The sequence below is a fragment of the Rattus norvegicus genome, chromosome X, assembly GCF_021556685.1.
Source record: "Rattus norvegicus strain SHRSP/BbbUtx chromosome X, alternate assembly SHRSP_T2T, whole genome shotgun sequence".
In the NCBI taxonomy this organism is placed as follows: Eukaryota; Metazoa; Chordata; class Mammalia; order Rodentia; family Muridae; genus Rattus; species Rattus norvegicus.
Genome location: NC_141554.1, coordinates 130,025,428 through 130,044,872, shown reverse-complemented (window position 1 = coordinate 130,044,872; position 19,445 = coordinate 130,025,428). Strand labels below are relative to the sequence as shown.

At 39.3% G+C, this 19,445-nt stretch overlaps 1 protein-coding gene across 2 annotated transcripts in view; it reads right to left on the bottom strand.

The window, feature by feature from the left end:
* Nucleotides 1-6,763: 6,763 nt before the first annotated feature.
* Nucleotides 6,764-19,445, bottom strand: part of LOC134484021 (testis-expressed protein 13D-like) — a 51,711-nt gene continuing 39,029 nt past the window's right edge. The window contains exons 1-2 of one of the 2 annotated variants that reach the window (XM_087601185.1): nt 7,968-9,916; nt 6,764-7,609 (exon numbers count right to left, since the gene is read on the bottom strand). In XM_087601185.1, coding sequence (XP_087457311.1) covers nt 7,977-9,668 — 1,692 coding nt within the window. In that variant the 5' untranslated portion in view covers nt 9,669-9,916 and the 3' untranslated portion in view covers nt 6,764-7,609; nt 7,968-7,976. Of the gene's footprint in view, nt 7,610-7,967; nt 9,917-19,445 lie in introns of those variants that run through there. The other variant, XR_015647042.1, reaches the window with a different exon arrangement.

The window sequence follows — 19,445 nt, the reverse complement described above, 5'->3', positions numbered from 1 at the left end:
AGTACAAGGTACTGTTCTTTTGTCTGTATATTTTTTGCCTGAACATTTTTAAGAATCCTCTGATATTTTAGAACATGAATTATCAACTCCTGCCAGGGAAACAAATCAGTGCCTTGCTCAACCATCATCAGAGAAGCTTCCTCCTGCAATGGATTGGAATGCAGAGACATTACTTAGATAGAAAAAGGTCTTGCAACCCCCAGCCCTAAATGTGATGTCTCCAACAAATGCCTCCCCTCAAAGCTCAGAGAATCTCCCTGGAAGAGGAAGAAGAGAGAGTGTAGGAGCCACATGGGATGGGGGAACACCAGGCAAACAAAGCCTTCTTGAATCAAAAGGATTCACACACACACACACACACACACACACACACACAGAGAGAGAGAGAGAGAGAGACACACACACACACAAACTCCCAGAGACTGGAGCACCAAGCACAGGGCCTGCACAGGTCTACACCCAGTCCTCTGCACTCATATTATAGCTTCCAGTTTGGTGTTTTTGTTGGGTTCCTGAGTGTCTAAATGAGTGTGACTCTGATTCTTATGCCTTCCCTTGGGTTCTTTTCCTTCCGTTGGTTTATATTGTCCAATTTCAATATGATGTTTTTTCATTTTATCTTATATTTTAAGTCATTATATTTTATCAAAACCTGTGAATGAATGTAAACCTAGTTACTAAGGTAAAGTTTAACAACAGAACTGTCACTTATACAGAAGGACAATAAGTTTTCTCCAATAGGATGACACTGGGTATATTAACCACTGCAGGGTAGGCCTTGTGCTCAGTAGTTAACTAACAATTAACAGAGTCCACAGTTTTTTGTGTGTACTTTTATTTAGTCACAGTTCGGTGGGGATGTTTGTGTGTGTGTTGTTTATTTGTTTGTTTTGGTGATGTACTTTGTTTTCTATATTTTGGGTATTTTGTTGTTGGGCTGCAAGGTTTTTTAGAAAGATCTTAAAGTCAAATGGGTAGGAAGGAGAAAAGGATCTGAACAAAAGTCTTAGTTAGGTTAGGTTTTACTGCTGTGAACAGACACCATGACCAAGCCAACTGTTATAAAGGACAACATTTAATTGGAACTGGCTTACAGGTTCAGAGTTTCAGTCCATTGTCATCAAGGAGGGAAGCATAGCAATGTCTAGGCAGGCATGGTACAGGAGGGACTGAGAGTTCTACATCTTGTTCCAAAAGCACTCGGGAAAAGAGTGAGTTCCAGGAAACTAGGAGAAGGGTCTCAAAGCCCACCCTCTCAGTGACACACTTTTCCCAACAAGACCACACCTACTCCAACAAGGTCATACCTCTCTGAGCCAAGCATTTACAAACCACCACAACAAACTTTGGAAGAGGGTAGAATATGTTTTAAATAATAGAAATAAATCTAATGATGTAGGAATCTTCAGAATGGAAACCTGATGAAAAAAAATAAGTTATTTTAAAAAACATGAATTATCACTTTGATCTACAGACATCAAAAGTTGGCAAAAGAATGAAATAGTCTATATACTCTTTTGTAGGTACAAATCAAATGTTGAAACCCTGTAAGCAAAACAGCTAATGGCAGATTTCTGACTAGCAAGTAATATTAGTTACACAGGCAACATTTACATTCTTTTTCTCTTTCTTCTCAGTTAATATTTCTCGGAAAAATCCTGACATCTTTTAACAGCATTGAGTTCAATGACATAAGTATTCTATAATAGCTTTAAAAGGTAGTTCAGTGGATAAAAGTGCTTCCCTCGAGTGTGAGGAACAGAATTCTGATCTCACATAAAAGCCGCATAAAAGACCAATGGGTATAGTGGCCACCTATTATCCATGTGGCACTTGAAACAGGGAATCCTTGGGCAAGGTGGCTAGCTAAACTAGTAAACTCTGCAAACTTCCAGTTCAGTGAAAGACCTTGTCTACATAGAGAGCAATCAATGAAAACACCTATTATCAAACTCCTGTACACACACACACACACACACACACACATATTCATCTAAACACATATACTCACACATACACAAGCATGCATATATGCAGGTACACATATTTCCTGCATACAATACAAATAAAAGAAAAAATCAGATATTGGGGCCTAGAGAGATGACTCAGCAGTTAATAGCATTTGCTATTCTTCCAGAGGACTCAAGTTCAGTTTCTAGAACCCATGTTGCATGACTCAGTACCATGTGAACCTTCAGCTCCAGGGAACTGTCACCATCTTCTTACCTCCAGGGACACCCATGTGCATGTGCACTGACACTCATAAACAAAATATTAAAAACTATTTTATAATTGGCCATATATGTTCTGATGTTTCAAAACTGTCTAGGTAATATCAGAACATTTTAGTGGTAATGGTGCCAGATATACTACTGCTGCTGCTATTATTATTATTATCATTATCATTATCATTATTATTATTATTATTATTATTATTATTATTTCTATATTCCTCTATTTCTTGGAACCAATATAATTAAATCGTTTTTTTAATTCTCTACAAATGGGGCTAGAGAGATGGCTCAGCGGTTAAGAGCACTGACTGCTCTTCCAGAGGTCCTGAGTTCAATTCCCAGCAACCACACTGGTGGCTCACAACCATCTGTAATGGGATCTGATGCCCCCTCTGTAAAAAAAATATTCAAAAAATTTTAAAAAGAATGTAGGAAATTTGAGACTGGAGAGGCGGTTCAGTGATTAAGAACACAAGCTTGGGACTGGAGAGACAGCCCAGAGGTTAAGAACACTGACTGCTCTTCCAGAGGTCCTCAATTCAAATCCCAGCAACCACATGGTGGCTGACATCCATCTGTAATGAGATCTGATGCCCTCTTCTCGTGTGTCTGAAGACAGGTACAGTGTACTCACATATATAGAATAAATAAATATTATATATATATATATATATATAGATAGAGAGAGAGAGAGAAACAAAACCCTCAAAGAGTTTTTTTCACCATTTTTATAAGTACTGTGATATGGTTTAATGGTGCACACCGTAAAAGTAATTATAGGTTTATATCATGAAATCAATTATTTTGTAATATAGAACCAAATGAAAGATTAAAGGATAAAACAGTATATATAAACATAAAAATGCCTACAGAATATGTCAAGGAAAACTAGTATTACTAATACTGCATAGTTTTTTTAATAAAGCAAAGTTAACATTTCTGGCAGCATTTTTGTGAGCTGGGGTCACAATCAAGCCATCTTCCCTACCAAAGAAGCCTTGTGATTTAAAATAAAAATAAACCTGGACTCTTCGTTGCCAATACTCACTCATATTTAGGATGTGATGAAACTTCCAGATTTTTGCATAAGTTGATCCCAACTTGTATCTCAAACCTTTATAAACTTCTATAACTATTCTCTTAAAGGATCTGCTGGCTTGTGTCTGTAAACCCTATACTCGTGAGGTTGAGACTGGATTGTCACAAGTTTGACGTTATCTTTGACTATAGAGTGTGACTGTCTCAAAAAACAAAAACAACCACAACCAAAAAACAAAACAAAACAAAACAAAAAAAGAAGGAATTGTCAACAAATTTCAATTGCGAAAAGTCTAGGAAAATGTTTAGCTAGTATATGATTTGTCTGTGCATAACAAAATTAACTTGATGTTTACCAAAAGAATTATATAAGATGGTAGAATGATGAGTTTTTGTTAGCATTACATTTATTCTGTGTGATGAAATTTTTTATTGACCCTCAATTTTGAAGGAGAATAATAATCACTGTTTGATGTCATTCAAGATCTATAATCTTTCAAGTCTTGAAATGTACAGGTTAAGAATATGATGGGAGGGGGCTGGGGATTTAGCTCAGTGTTAGAGCGCTTACCTAGGAAGCGCAAGGCCCTGGGTTCGGTCCCCAGCTCCGAAAAAAAAGAACCAAAAAAAAAAAAAAAAAAGAATATGATGGGACAATTGATGAGGAGGCAGAACACTCCTGTTCGGTACTTACTTTACGGAAAACAAGTGCCTTCACTGAGTACAGGACATTGCTCAACTGAGAGCAAGACCGCCTCAACTGCCTGCTCTTCACTTATCTTTAAAGAAATAAAGGAAACTGGAGATTCCCCATAGCATTGCTTATCTCTAAAATGACAGGTGAGAAGATATAGGCTCATTCCAAAATCCTTTATACTTTCAAGAGGTTAGGTGAGATGGGTCAAGATCTAATCTACTACAGAAATCATTAGGTACACTGAAGAAAGTGCTTCCAACAATGAGCCAACAGGGAATACTACTTAAGAAATTGTACAAAAGACAATGGAGATATTTAATAGGGTGAAAATACTCTCTGTAACTGCTCTACTGTGTTTCTGTACATTTAAAAAAAATAAACATTATAGTCAGTGAGAAAAGCAAACTTAGAAGCTTAGAATACATCTCAGTAGGTAAAACATATACAAGTCCCCCAGTTCAATCTTTAGTACCACAGAAAAGTTACATCCTAGGGATATGTGGTGTCATGGGAAATGTGTCAGTTGATACAATCATTCTATCATGTACCAGATGTGAGAAAACCACTGCAGTGTTAGTCACAGTGCCTGGACCACATAGACCATACTAGCTACAGTGTTAAGACTTTGCAAGGCATATGCTAAGATGTGTCTTTGCCACTTAGCAACATGATTAGTTTAAAAAATCTCAACCCTCTGAGATATGAGTCTAAGGATTTTGAAAGCTGCCCCCCCAATTCTTTCTCAGCAAAAAAAAAAAATATGTAAACTATATTAGACTTCTACAGCTAGTAATTTATCCACATAAAACAAAACCCAAGTAGTTCAGGCTTTATCTAAGCAATCAAGATGTCTTCTACTTAATCACATTAAACTCCAATATAAACTTTTTATATGATCTGTCTGCTCAGTCAAACATGCCACTCCCATTACCAAAGTTACCACCCCATTCCCTTTCCACAGTGAAAACAACTACGACAATAAATGGCCCTACATGATGACAGCCTAAGTGCTAACAAGTTCCAAATTTAGAGCTCTAAAAATAGTCCTACCAACATTCAGCCATTATGCCTCAAAGCTCTGTGACATATACAAACCACAAGGTCATTTCCTTTAATTTGGGTATTCTTAATCCCTATTAATATGTAAATATGTTACACAGTATAGGTAACAAGTTAAGGTAGTATACAGTGGAAGGAGAACAGATACTAGAACCAGTAAAATTATATTTTGAAGCCAGGTCTCACTGAGCCTCAAATTTGGGTATTGGCTAAACACCTTTGTAAAACAGGAATGTTGCCCATTTTCAGGGATGATCATTTCATAGTACATAATAAATTGGTATGCTCATTTTTGGAGAAATCTATATAAGTAACATTATACAGACTGAGCAGATCGTACTTATATATTTAAGAATTTATATGTATTTAGAAATATACATTTAGGAATATATATGTATATATATTACATACACATATAAGTATGGAACAACAATTAATGGAAAAAAAGGCCATGTATTTGAGAGAGAGTGAGGAGGAGTATATGGGAGAGTTTGAAAAAAGTGAAAAGGAGGAAATGATGTAATTATACTACAATCTCAAAAAATAAAAGAAATATTTTTAAGTAGAATAAATGGGAGTGATAGTACCTATGTTAAAATATTATATATTATATGTCAATGTTGTATTATAGATTATATAATATTTTATATATAAAGTATTACATATACACACACATATATATATATGAACCCATTATAGCTATAATAACCAAAAGATATATGTTTAGTGAAACTGATTCATAGCAGGCACTGTATGGTATCTTTGCATTTACTCCAGAATGAGACCTCATGCATATAGATTAGAATGAAATGGTAGGTAAATAGAACTAATACTTGTTAGGTATCTTAGGGTTACTACTGCTGTGATGAAACACTATGAAGAATATCAAGTTGGGGAGGAAAGGGTTTATTTCACTCACACTGCCATATAATAGCTGATCAGCAGTCAGGACAGGAACTCAAATAAGGCAGGAACCTAGAGGAAGGAACTGATTCAGAGGCCATGGAGGGGTTCTGCTTACTGGCTTACCCCTGAAGGCTTGCTCAGCCTTCTTTTTTATATAACCCAGAGCCACCAGCCCAAGATGTTCTCACCCACAATGGACTGGGACCACCATCAGGTCGAAAGGAAACTCCAACACCCCAAACTCTAAAAAAAAAAGCAATCCAATGAGCTAAACCTGGACTTCAGGCGGATTTCCAGTGATTAGGTAAAAGTCAGTATTCCTTGGGAACTTGTGAAAATGGTCCCCATTTTACCAAAAGGAGTCATTTCTCTCATCTTTGGCAGAAGAAACACATGGCTACCTGTGATGTCTACCACCATATCAAAGCTCATGCTGCTTTCAGGACCCCTTGTTACCTGGAGTACCAGGCTAACAGCTACCCCTTCTCACCTCTTCCCCTACCCCAAACTCCCTCTAGCTCGTGAGCTTTCCTCCCCTCCACTACTCACTCTGTTTAGAACCTCCCCCTCCCCCCTCCACCCCCAAAATAGCCTATGTGTTTCCTTCTCCCTCCCCCTCCCCCTCTCCGTCTCTCCCCCTCTTCTCCTCTCTCCCCCTCTCCCCCTCTCCCACCCTCTCCCATCCTCTCCCCTTCTCCAAGAGAAAGGGCCCTCCAATGGTGGATAATATTGAACTGTCCTACAGTTCAATGGGGTGAAAAATGGAGATTTAAGATGCTACCTGTGAGCCAACCCTCCCCAAAATACAAACCACAAGAAAGGCACATCATAAAGGTACATACTCTTTATTGTTGATAGCAGAAGATGAAGAAAAAAACCTGAAAGGGTAGAATGTGGTTAAGTTGGAATAATTCAAGGAACTAACTAAGTTCAGAGTAGAGAAAAAAGCTAAATTCCCATCCTTGGCTCCTTCCTGGCTAGTTTACCTCACTTGGGATGAGAGCATATAAAAGAACGGTTTATTTAATTCACTGATGAAAGTCTCTAAATGATAATTATTTCATGAGTTACATGAAATACATCAAAGCTGTTCTCTTATGGAATTTAACATTACAACATCCTGAACTCGTTAAACTTAGCTCATCCTCCCAGTGAAAAAGATAAATTCTAACAAAACTACATTGTTCTTCAGTGTCCCCATAATGTGTACCAGGAGCTTTTCTTTCCTAATAGCTAAACTTTTCTTTGCTTCCACTAGCGGGGTCCCACTGATCTATGAGGCCCATGAGAACTAAGGTGTTTCTTCTGGTTCTTGGATTACCGGTGTTATAAGGGAGCAAGTTCAGCTTCCTCAGCAACAAGCAAATCTGTGGAGCTGCAACATCTAAACACAACTTAACCTATAGACTTAAAAGTCAAAAGAAAAATAGCAAACAAAGGAAAGACAGCATTTTTGAGAAGAAGTTCTATTTCTAAATATGTAGTGTTTTCAGGAAACAAAATTAATGAAAGGGAGGGCAAAGGGTTTCATAACTTTCTTCTTCTTCTTCTTCTTCTTCTTCTTCTTCTTCTTCTTCTTCTTCTTCTTCTTCTTCTTCTTCTTCTTCTTCTTCATCTTCTTCTTAAGAGTGTCATCCCATCAGGAACAGCCATCAGGAGTCCACCTCGTGCAAAACTGCAAAATTGAAATTGAAATGTTATTAGGAAGAAGTGCCTTTAAGAAGTGCCATATTCAAAACAGCCCTCCTTTGTCCAAAGGACAAATGGAAAAAAAGGAATATACATATAATTTTATTTAAATAAAGCAACATCAACCTATATAAAGTGTCCTTTAACTTTCTTACTGAACAATATAAGCAAGATAATTTTTTATAATAAACAAAAACTACAAACGGAATATTTTTACGTGTTAACCTATCATGATAACAACTTAGTTAATTTGGATAAAGGCCTAACAGGTTATTTTGGCTATAAAGCAAATTATTATTGATGGGGCTGGCGGTTGTTAGGAGTCTGCTTTTTTTTTTGCTTACCTTCTGGAATCAGTGAGTTTGTCCTCCAAAATCAGCTGACATACAAACTTTCTTGCATTTATAGCAGATTTTGCGCCATGAAAAATTCATAGCCTTACACCGTGAGCAGACCCAGTTCATCTGAGAGTGTGAGACGGGCTGGGATTCTGAAGCTGCTTCCACTTGTGGCTTCTTCTCCTTCCTCGGCAGCTGAGGTTGCTCTTTCTTTGGGCTTTCTCTAACAGCTTGGCTCCAGCTCTCCCACACAGGGGCTGGCGGGGCCTCCTCCACATCATCTCCCTTGATTTGACTTCTACCGAAATACGGGGAAGCTTGAACTGATGCCTGGGGACTATTTTCACTTTGGCTATGGAGCTCACCTTGCTCAGGAAGGTGTAGCTCCTGAAGATTCTGAAGAGCTACGTTGTCATAATATGCTGCTGCTGTTGCTGCTGCTGCTGCTGCTGTTGCTGCTGCTGCTGCTGCTTCCTCCTCCTCATCTTCCTCTTCTTCCTCCTCCTCCTCTTCCTCCTCCTCCTCCACGTCCTCCTCTTCTTCCTCCTCCTCTTCTTTGTCTCCATCTTTTGCTCCGTCTGTTGCTTCTGTTTCCTCTGGTGCTGCTTCTGCTGCTACTGCTGATGTTTCCGGTTCTTCATCTTCACTGTCATTTTCAATGTCCACTAGGGCATCCCTATTCTGGATTTCTCGTGGACTTTGACCTTGAATGTGGCTTCTCATGTCTCCCAAGGTATCTGTCCCTTGGCACTTCTCTGAGTTTCCCTCCTGGCTGGAGTCTCTGATGTCCTCTGCTGCTACAGCACGTTGGATCACTGGAGGGCCTTCAGTAGCCATGTAGCATCTCTGGTCCCACAGAGTAGCTGAGTCTTGGGAGCATGGTGCAGTAAATGGACCAGGATACACAGGTGGCATCTGAACTGGAACCACAACACCTGCTTCTGTTTCCATGACTACTGAAGGTGAGCAGGGCATTAAGAATGGAGATCCCATTAGAAATGGTGGATGTGGTGGAAGCTGATATGGAACTGAAACTGGCACAGTTGGTTGCATGGCCAGGGGCCAGGGACTTGTGCTTCCTGGCATGTAAAAGACATTTGTGGCAGCTGACATCTGTGCCTCCAAATACTGTCTGTCATATGCTCCCACTGCACCCATAACTCTTGCATGATCTGAACTCAGGGGTACCACTGAAGCCCCAAGCTGTTGGGTTTGAATACCAGGCACTATATCATGAACCAGAGGAGTCATCTGGACCGATCTTTCAACATGGTGCAGCCTCCGACGCAACAGATCACACTCCCTCATCGCCTGCTGTAGGGCAGCTTGAGTAGAAATCAACTGAGTGACAGCCTCCTCACGCTGTTGACGGAGCTGCCACAACTCTGAGACTGAGGCCCTAGGAGCCGAGGGACGCTGCCCTAATGCATCTTGTGGCAACCCAACCATATAAGCCTGCTGCTCACGCTGCCTTGCACATATTCGCACACTCAGTGCCAGGGCACTCCAGGTACAGGCCCTTTTGAGAGGACGCGGCACCTGAGGATCTATCAAAATGGCGCGAAGTTGGTCTTCTATCTCATTCCAGGGCCGCATGCGGAAAGCCATGTAGAATTCGGGCCCACCTCCATTCATGAGGATTTCATTGTTAATAAATCTAATTATTTCGCTGTGGCGAAAGCCACTAGACGGGTCGCCCAAGTCCATCGCTATGGTCACTGCGGCCTAGTCACGCTAGCGCACCTGACAGAATTCTGCCACTGTCTCTCAACGGTCACAGAAACAGGCTGTGCCACCAATCCCGTTCCCCTTTTCCCACTGTCTCAGTTCTAAAACAGTTCTTGCCCAATCTCACAAAAGAACAAAGCCGATCCTCTCACCACCTCGACCTCCTCCGGACCACATCTAGCACCACCGGCGGTCGAAGACCTTAATGGCGACAAGGTGGCAACGGTGGCTGAATAACGGTCAACTTGGAACATTACGTCACCAGCTTAAACGTCACAGAGCGCGCCCCTTGGCGCAGAGAGCGCGCCCCTCCTCACAGCGCCACCTACAGGTGGCTGTGGTAGGGACAGCAATGAGCCACTGCCAACGGTTTTGTTAACATGAGCTTGGGAAAGAAAGTAGCCAAGGTGATACAAAGAATTCATAGCCACGCATTACGGTTGACTATGAGTGCATAAGGGCTACTTATAGTTCAGCTATGATTCTCAAGCTGTTTAATTATGGTTTAGGTTTTGCTGTTAGGGGTCCAGTGGTAGAGAGCTTGCCTTGGATTAACTAGGTAACAGAAGTTTCTGAGTTTCATCCACAGTGCAGTAAAAAGAATTGATAGTATCCTTTTAAGCGAGCCTAGGTGACTGACAACTGCAACCCCAGCATTCTGACGTTTGGGCAGAAAGGGCACAGAGGAACGGTTCTAGGGAAGCTTGAGCTACTGAGTGACACCCTATGCCAAAAAAATTCACAGGAATAATTATAGATTGGGAACGAAGTAAGCCAATTTCGGGACAGACTTTTTTTTTAACTTTTTGAGATTATAATTACATTTCCCTGTTCCCTCCTCTCCGAAGCTTTCCATATACCTCTCAGCCTTCCATCTCTTTCAAATTCATGACCTCTTTTTTCATTTGTTTTAATATATATTAAATATATATATTACCTTGCTCAGTACTCATATTGTTACTCATATTGTTGCTCATCTTGTTACTTATATGCATGCTTTCAGATATATAGTTTTAATCTTTCTCTAATTTTATCATATTAGTATTACTGTGTACCTGTGCCTGTGATGTGTGTGTGTGTGTGTGTGTGTGTGTGTGTGTGTGTGAGTGAGCATGTCCCTGGCAGTCAGAAAATAATTTTGTGGAGTTGGTTCTCTCCTTGAACCTTTACATGAGTTCTCAAGCTCCAATTCACGCCATAGGCATGCATGAGTACCTTTATTGGTGAGCCAGCTTTCCTGTTCCACAGCAAATATGTTAATGACATGTTTTCGCAAATCATTTGTAAGTCCGAACTTCTACATATCTGAGATCACATATGTACAGATGACATGAACATAAAAGCAAAACTAGAGGACACAGAGAATTAATCAGAGGGGAAAATAAAGATTGAAAATGGGGGTAAAGAAGGAATATGCTCAAAGCACATTGTATACCTTTATGAAAATGATCTTGTAATAATATTTTTAAATATTAAACTCTTACACTCTTTTCATGTGTGTGTGTGTGTGTGCGTGTGTGCGTGTGTTCAGACACTTGTGCAGGTCGGAAGACAGCAACTTACTGTAGTCAGTTCTCTTTCTATGTGACTCCTCGGGTCATCAGTCTTGGCGGCAACAGCTTTGCTTTCTAAGCAAGCACTTCAAGTCCTTCTTAGACTCTTTAGTAAGTTACTACTCCAATCCTTCTAAAATGACAACCCTGACATCTGCAAATGTCCTTTCTCCTCCAGAGATAAGGAACTCAGAATGTCTGTCATGAAGAAAATTAAGTAACTGAACCATGAAACCCCTGACCTTTCGTTGGTTATACACTTCCTCCAAGCCAAGTGTGGGGGTGCACAGCTGTTATCCCAACATATACTTCTTCCTGGAGATGCTCTCATGTGCGTCTGAGAGAAATACCTGCTTGCTGTAAATTGCCTGTTAGGCCTATTTTTAAATAGTATTTTAAAAGTTACCATTTTTGTATTAACTCCCTGATCAATCTTTCTTTGTATCCTTAAATGTGAAATATTAGTGTCTAACTGTTGTAAAACTGCTTAATATCCTTATAGTATATCCATTATATGTACTTGGGGAACTTTTCTGCTCGGTTTTCTATGCTTATAATAATGCATCCTTTGATACATTATTTTTCTCATGGACTTCTAAAAAAATTTTAGTTAACATACAAAATAATGGGTTTGGGTATGATATTTCAATCTGATTATCGTTGTACTTTGCCTTAGATCCAGCTTCTTAAACTGTGGATTATATGGGATCATGTGGTCGAATGTGAAGGTGGAAAAAAAAAGACAACAGTAAAAAAGATTTTGAACGCAATGACAGAAAATTCAAAAATAAACCTGAAATGAATCCAAAGTGTTTCTGGAGTACTCATCTGTGTTGTAGCTAAGCACACAGCGTGTACTCTGCAAAGCATGTGCTGTCACACCATAGAGCACCAAGAAATGATACCTGAATGACCTAGACCCAGGTTGAAGACTTTTATCCTATGAACTTTAGTGTTGTTCTTTTTTAAAGAAACATGCAAATTTTCTTTTCATATAAAACCATGACTTAATTGTTGAAAACTAAGAACTTAAATATTTTAACATCATTCCTCAACATATATCAAATTAATGTATCACTGAATTATATTGTGTTAGAATGCTTGCTTTTTAAAATGTTTGAATTTCTTAGTTTCGTTTAAAAAGTTATTCCTTTGGGTTTTGGCTTGGGATTAGGATAGAATTTCCAATAACTTTTCAAATAGCCCTAAATATATTTCTCTCATTTTATACTATGTATTTATGTGAAGTGGTAGCCTCAGCATTGATGGTTATAAAATATAAATAGTAATTAACTCTGAAAGTGTTGAAAATGCTCTATATTCTTTTTTTTTTTGAAAATGCTCTATATTCTACAGTATCAACTATTCAGCCAACATTTAATTCTTCCTGTAAAAATAATCGAGTATATGCATCTCCTTACTATGTAAATTTGCTTCCATCTTTAATAAATAATTAATGTCTATCAAAGAAGTATTTTATAATTTATTTCTTTATGACTTATTATCAGTAGATGTTTGATTTTTGTATACCTATTTTGCATATCCATATACCCAGGTTGTAAAAAATTTCTTGGGGAAAAATGAGTTGATAACAGAAAAGGTTTAAGAAACTCTGCTCTAGTCTTTTAACACACTATATTCTCCAAAGGACTTGAGGAGTCCCACAAGCGTAGTTTTGCTGTTTGCAGTCCACCCATATCTCTCTCCACACTCTGCCTGCAGTTTTCCTTGGAAGATATTCCACATTCCTGGCATTTCTTTTTGGTGGCCCAGTATAATCTTAATTGATTTTACCTTCATAGTTTGTTTTACATTAAGTTTTCCCTGTTTTCTTTTTTTTCTTTTTGTAGGCATAGATGTTATCCTTATTTTTGTATATTTGGGGGTTTTGCATGTTATGTTTCTATATTTGGTATGTTTGAGTGTTATTATTTACTCTTCTCTGAGTGGTATTGGCAATTGAGCCCTCAAGAACAGGTTGTTCATTAAGAACCTCCATACTAAACTGGAAAAGATCTATTTCCTGACAGACATAAATCTTAAACACAAAGGAAGTATGAAAAACAATTCACATGAATTCTCTTAAGACTCACAACCCTCCAAAAAGCAAACCCAAACTTATTGAAGTGAGTAAAATATCAATGAATTCAAAAGTTCATATTAAAAGCATGATCCAAAAGAGCCCAGACTCTGAGTGACAAAACTTACATGTTGATTATGACTTCTAATGTTTGTATTGATGTAAATAAGGGGGTATGAACGTGGCTATGAAATGAGTGAAGAGACTACTAGAGGGGAACAAAAGATGGTGAGGAAGTGGAAGGAGGACAGAAGGAGCTGTGGTGTGAAGGCAGAAAGGCATCTGCTGAGGTTGGGAGGGCATAAGAGAGAAGAAAGTGTGGAAGGGATGAAGGGGAAGAGAAACAGCTAAAATAAGATTTGTTTGAGAAATGCCAGAGTGAAACCTGGTTCTATGCAAACTAAGATATTTTTAATTTTTTAAAGAGATTTAAATAAACATGGATAAAATAAGAGGTTAGATCAAGACACAGATTTTTTTTAAAAAGCAACTTAGGTAAGGTATTCACCAAGGACATAGATTGTAAAAACAAAAAGAATCTTAGAAGCAAAAACCCAGTGAAACAAAAACCTCAGTGGAAATAACACCAATCAAATATGCCAAGTGGAAAAACTACAAGGGGATGAAAAAAATGAAGATCTATTAGATTGAGGCAGCAATCTAAGTAAAAAGAAAAACTCAGACATGACCACAAATTTGAATAAATCTTAGACACAACTATGACAGCAAATTTACAATCCTTTGATAAAAAAGGAATAACCAACATACAAATTTTAAAAGATAGAAAAATTACTCAAGGATAAACTGTCATGATAGCTCAGTGGGTAATGCACATGCTGCCAAGCCTGAAGAGGTGAGTTTAATCACTGGGACCACGCGGTAGAAGGACAGAACTTAGTCCTGAAAGTTCTCCATTACCACTACATGAATGCTATGACACATGCATGCCCACATACACATAAGTATACACATACACATACACACACACACATAAATAAATATATAAAGTCTTTTTAAAAAGAAAAATTACTCAAAGAAATAATAGAAACTTTCCCAAATATTAGCCAAGGCAAACTTTCCCAAATATTAGCCAAGGCGTGGGCATCCCAGTATGGGAGGCATTCAGAACCCTAAATGGACATGATTAGAAAGAACCGCCTCTGTATATTATAGTTTTTAAGGACATTAAAGTGTTTTTAAAAAATAAAAACTATAGAACACGAGGCCCTGTGCTGAGATCTTCAATATCCATGTTAAATCCAGGCATGATAGCACACATCCCTATAACCCAGAGATAACACGCCATATCACTGAGTTCCAGGATCAGTGAGAGACCCTGGCTCAGGAGTCCTGAAAGGAACCAGCAAGACGGCTCAGCATACAGAGCAACAGGCTGCCAAGCCTGATGGCCTAAGTTTGATCTCACGACCCACACGGTAAAGGGAGGGAACAAAATGCTACAAATTGTCCTCTGACCTCCTCACGCACGTTATGGTACATGTGTGCCTGTAAGCATGTGTGTGCATACACATAGGTGGTGATAGCTAGGTAGGTAGATAGCTAGGAAGGTAGATAGATAGATAGATAGATAGATAGATAGATAGATAGATAGATAGATAGATAGATAGATAGACAGACAGACAGAGAGGTAAGCAGACAGTCAGATAGATAGGTGGAGGGGGGCAGATAGGCAGATAGGCAGATAGATAGGCAGATAGGCAGGCAAACAAACTGCAGGGAGTAAATAAAGTCCTAGGTTAATGTGCATTGCTTCATATGTGTTTGGCCATATCAAGGACCAATGCCTCAGTCTCTTGGGTGTGGAAAAGCCTTCCTCATTTCTGACTCCAAGTGTTGACAGTATATACAGAAAATGTCCAACAAAGTTTACACACACACACACACACACACACACACACACACACACACATATGCACGTTTACAGCCTGAAGAATGCTCCCTTACAGAGACTTATCCTACTAAATTAGCTGTTTAATTGCATGCAGTCACCCAACCTCTCCATTCAATTGTACATAATAAAAATGCTGAGCCTCCAGGGTGCTATGGCTTCTCCCTCTCCCCAGAACACCCGATACCAACTTTTCCGTGTATGTGTCTCTGTCATTTTTTTAAAGTGTGTCATTTTCTCATTCTCTTCATTTAGCCCTACTCAGGGTTTGAGGACCCAAGCCATATAAGGATGCACCAAAAAATATATACCTGAAAAGAACTTTTAAGTACAGAGCAATCAAGGATTGAAAGAGCTGAAGGGGCTTGCAACCCCATAAGAACAACAATGCCAACCTACCAGAGTTTCCAGGGACTAAACCAGGACCCAAAGACTATACATGGACTGACACAGGGCTCCAGCTGCATATGAAGCAGAGCATGGCCTTGTTGGGTACCAATGGGAGAAGAAGCCTTTGGTCCTGCCAAGTCTGGACCCCCCAGTGTAGGGGAATGTCATATGTCAGGGCCAGAAGATGGGGTTGTTGGGGAGGGGGAACACCCACATAGCAGAAGGGAGAGGGGGATAGGATAGAGGGTTTATGGACGGGAAACCAGGAAAGGGGATGACATTTGGAATTTAAATAAAAATAAACAACCTGTGGACCCCAGAAAGACTTTTTTTGTTTTGGTTTGTTTTTATTAACTTGAGTATTTCTTATATACATTTCGAGTGTTATTCCCTTTCCCCGTTTCCGGGCAAACACCCCCCTAATCCCTCGCCCTCCCCTTCTTTATGGGTGTTTCGCTCACCACCCTCCCCCCATTGCCGCCCTCCCCCCAACAATCACATTCACTGGGGGTTCAGTCTTAGCAGGACCAAGGGCTTTCACTTACACTGGTGACCTTACTAGGATATTCATTGCTACCTATGAGGTCAGAGTCCAGGGTCAGTCCATTTAGGTAGTGGCTTAGTCCCTGGAAGCTCGAGTTGCTTGGCATTGTTGTTCATAAGGGGTCTCGAGCCCCTTCAAGCTCTTCCAGTTCTTTCTCTGATTCCTTCAACGGGAGTCCTATTCTCAATTCAGTGGTTTGCTGCTGGCATACTCCTCTGTATTTGCTGTATTCTGGCTGTGTCTCTCAGGAGAGATCTATATCCGGCTCCTGTCGGCCTGCACTTCTTTGCTTCATCCATCTTGTCTAATTGGATGGCTGTATATGTATGGGCCACATGTGGAGCAGGCTCTGAATGGGTGTTCCTTCTGTCTCTATTTTAATCTTTGCTTCTCTATTCCCTGACAAGGGTATTCTTGTTCCCCCTTTTAAAGAAGGAGTGAAGCATTCACATTTTGATCATCCGTCTTGAGTTTCATTTGTTCTAGGGATCTAGGGTAATTCAAGCATTTGGGCTAATAGCCACTTATCAATGAGTGCATACCATGTATGTCTTTCTGTGATTGGGTTAGCTCACTCAGGATGATATTTTCCAGTTCCAACCATTTGCCTACGAATTTCATAAACTCGTTGTTTTTGATAGCTGAGTAATATTCCATTGTGTAGATGTACCACATTTTCTGTATCCATTCCTCTGTTGAAGGGCATCTGGGTTCTTTCCAGCTTCTGGCTATTATAAATAAGGCTGCTATGAACATAGTGGAGCACGTGTCTTTTTTATATGTTGGGGCACCTTTTGGGTATATGCCCAAGAGAGGTATAGCTGGATCCTCAGGTAGTTCAATGTCCAATTTTCTGAGGAACCTCCAGACTGATTTCCAGAATGGTTGTACCAGTCTGCAATCCCACCAACAATGGAGGAGTGTTCCCCTTTCTCCACATCCTCGCCAACATCTGTTGTCACCTGAGTTTTTGATCTAAGCCATTCTCACTAGTGTGAGGTGAAATCTCAGGGTTGTTTTGATTTGCATTTCCCTTACGACTAAAGATGTTGAACATTTCTTTAGGTGTTTCTCAGCCATTCGGCATTCCTCAGCTGTGAATTCTTTGTTTAGTTCTGAACCCCATTTTTTAATAGGGTTATTTGACTCCCTGCGGTCTAACTTCTTGAGTTTTTTGTATATTTTGGATATAAGGCCTCTATCTGTTGTAGGATTAGTAAAGATCTTTTCCCAATCTGTTGGTTGCCGTTTTGTCCTAGCCACAGTGTCCTTTGCCTTACAGAAGCTTTGCAGTTTTATGAGATCCCATTTGTCGATTCTTGATCTTAGAGCATAAGCCATTGGTGTTTTGTTCAGGAAATTTTTTCCACTGCCTATGTGTTCGAGATGCTGCCCTAGTTTTTCTTCTATTAGTTTGAGTGTATCTGGTTTGATGTGGAGGTCCTTGATCCACTTGGACTTAAGCTTTGTACAGGGTGATAAGCATGGATCGATTTGCATTCTTCTACATGTTGACCTCCAGTTGAACCAGCACCATTTGCTGAAAATGCTATCTTTTTTCCATTGAATGGTTTTGGCTCTTTTGTCAAAAATCAGGTGCCCATAGGTGTGTGGGTTCATTTCTGGGTCTTCGATTCTGTTCCATTGGTCTATCTGTCTGTCTCTGTACCAATACCATGCAGTTTTTATCACTATTGCTGTGTAATACTGCTTGAGTTCAGGGATAGTGATTCCCCCTGAAGTCCTTTTATTGTTGAGGATAGCTTTAGCTATCCTGGGTTTTTTGTTATTCCAGATGAATTTGCAAATTGTTCTGTCTAACTCTTTGAAGAATTGGATTGGTATTTTGATGGGGATTGCATTGAATCTGTAGATTGCTTTTGGTAAAATGGCCATTTTTACTATGTTAATCCTGCCAATCCATGAGCATGGGAGATCTTTCCATCTTCTGAGGTCTTCTTCAATTTCTTTCTTCAGAGTCTTGAAGTTCTTATTGTACAGATTTTTACTTGCTTGATTAAAGTCACACCGAGGTACTTTATATTGTTTGGGTCTATTACGAAGGGTGTTGTTTCCCTAATTTCTTTCTCGGCTTGTTTCTCTTTTGTGTAGAGGAAGGCTACTGATTTATTTGAGTTAATTTTATACCCAGCCACTTTGCTGAAGTTGTTTATCAGCTTTAGTAGTTCTCTGGTGGAACTTTTGGGATCACTTAAATATACTATCATGTCATCTGCAAATAGTGATATTTTGACTTCTTCTTTACCGATCTGTATCCCCTTGACCTCCTTTTGTTGTCTGATTGCTCTGGCTAGAACTTCAAGAACTATAATGAATAAGTAGGGAGAGAGTGGGCAGCCTTGTCTAGTCCCTGATTTTAGTGGGATTGCTTCAAGTTTCTCTCCATTTCGTTTAATGTTAGCAACTGGTTTGCTGTATATGACTTTAACTATGTTTAGGTATGGGCCTTGAATTCCTATTCTTTCCAGGACTTTTATCATGAAGGGGTGTTGAATTTTGTCAAATGCTTTCTCAGCATCTAATGAAATGATCATGTGGTTTTGTTCTTTCAATTTGTTTATTTAATGGATCACGTTGATGGTTTTCCATATATTAAACCATCCCTGCATGCCTGGGATGAAGCCTACTTGATCATGGTGGATGATTGTTTTGATGTGCTCTTGGATTCGGTTTGCCAGAATTTTATTGAGTATTTTTGCATCGATATTCATAAGGGAAATTGGTCTGAAGTTCTCTTTCTTTGTTGGGTCTTTGTGTGATTTAGGTATAAGAGTAATTGTGGCTTCATAAAAGGAGTTTGGTAGTGCTCCATCTGTTTCAATTATGTGGAATATTTTGGATAGTATTGGTATGAGGTCTCCTATGAAGGTCTGATAGAATTCTGCACTAAACCCGTCTGGACCTGGGCTCTTTTTGGTTGGGAGACCTTTAATGACTGCTTCTATTTCCTTAGGAATTATGGGGTTGTTTAACTGGTTTATCTGTTCCTGATTTAACTTCGATACCTGGTATCTGCCTAGGAAATTGTCCATTTCCTGCAGATTTTCAAGTTTTGTTGAATATAGGCTTTTATAGTAAGATCTGATGATTTTTTGAATTTCCTCTGAATCTGTAGTTATGTCTCCCTTTTCATTTCTGATTTTGTTAATTTGGAAACACTCTCTGTGTCCTCTCGTTAGTCTGGCTAAGGGTTTATCTATCTTGTTGATTTTCTCAAAGAACCAACTTTTGGTTCTGTTGATTCTTTCTATGGTTCTTT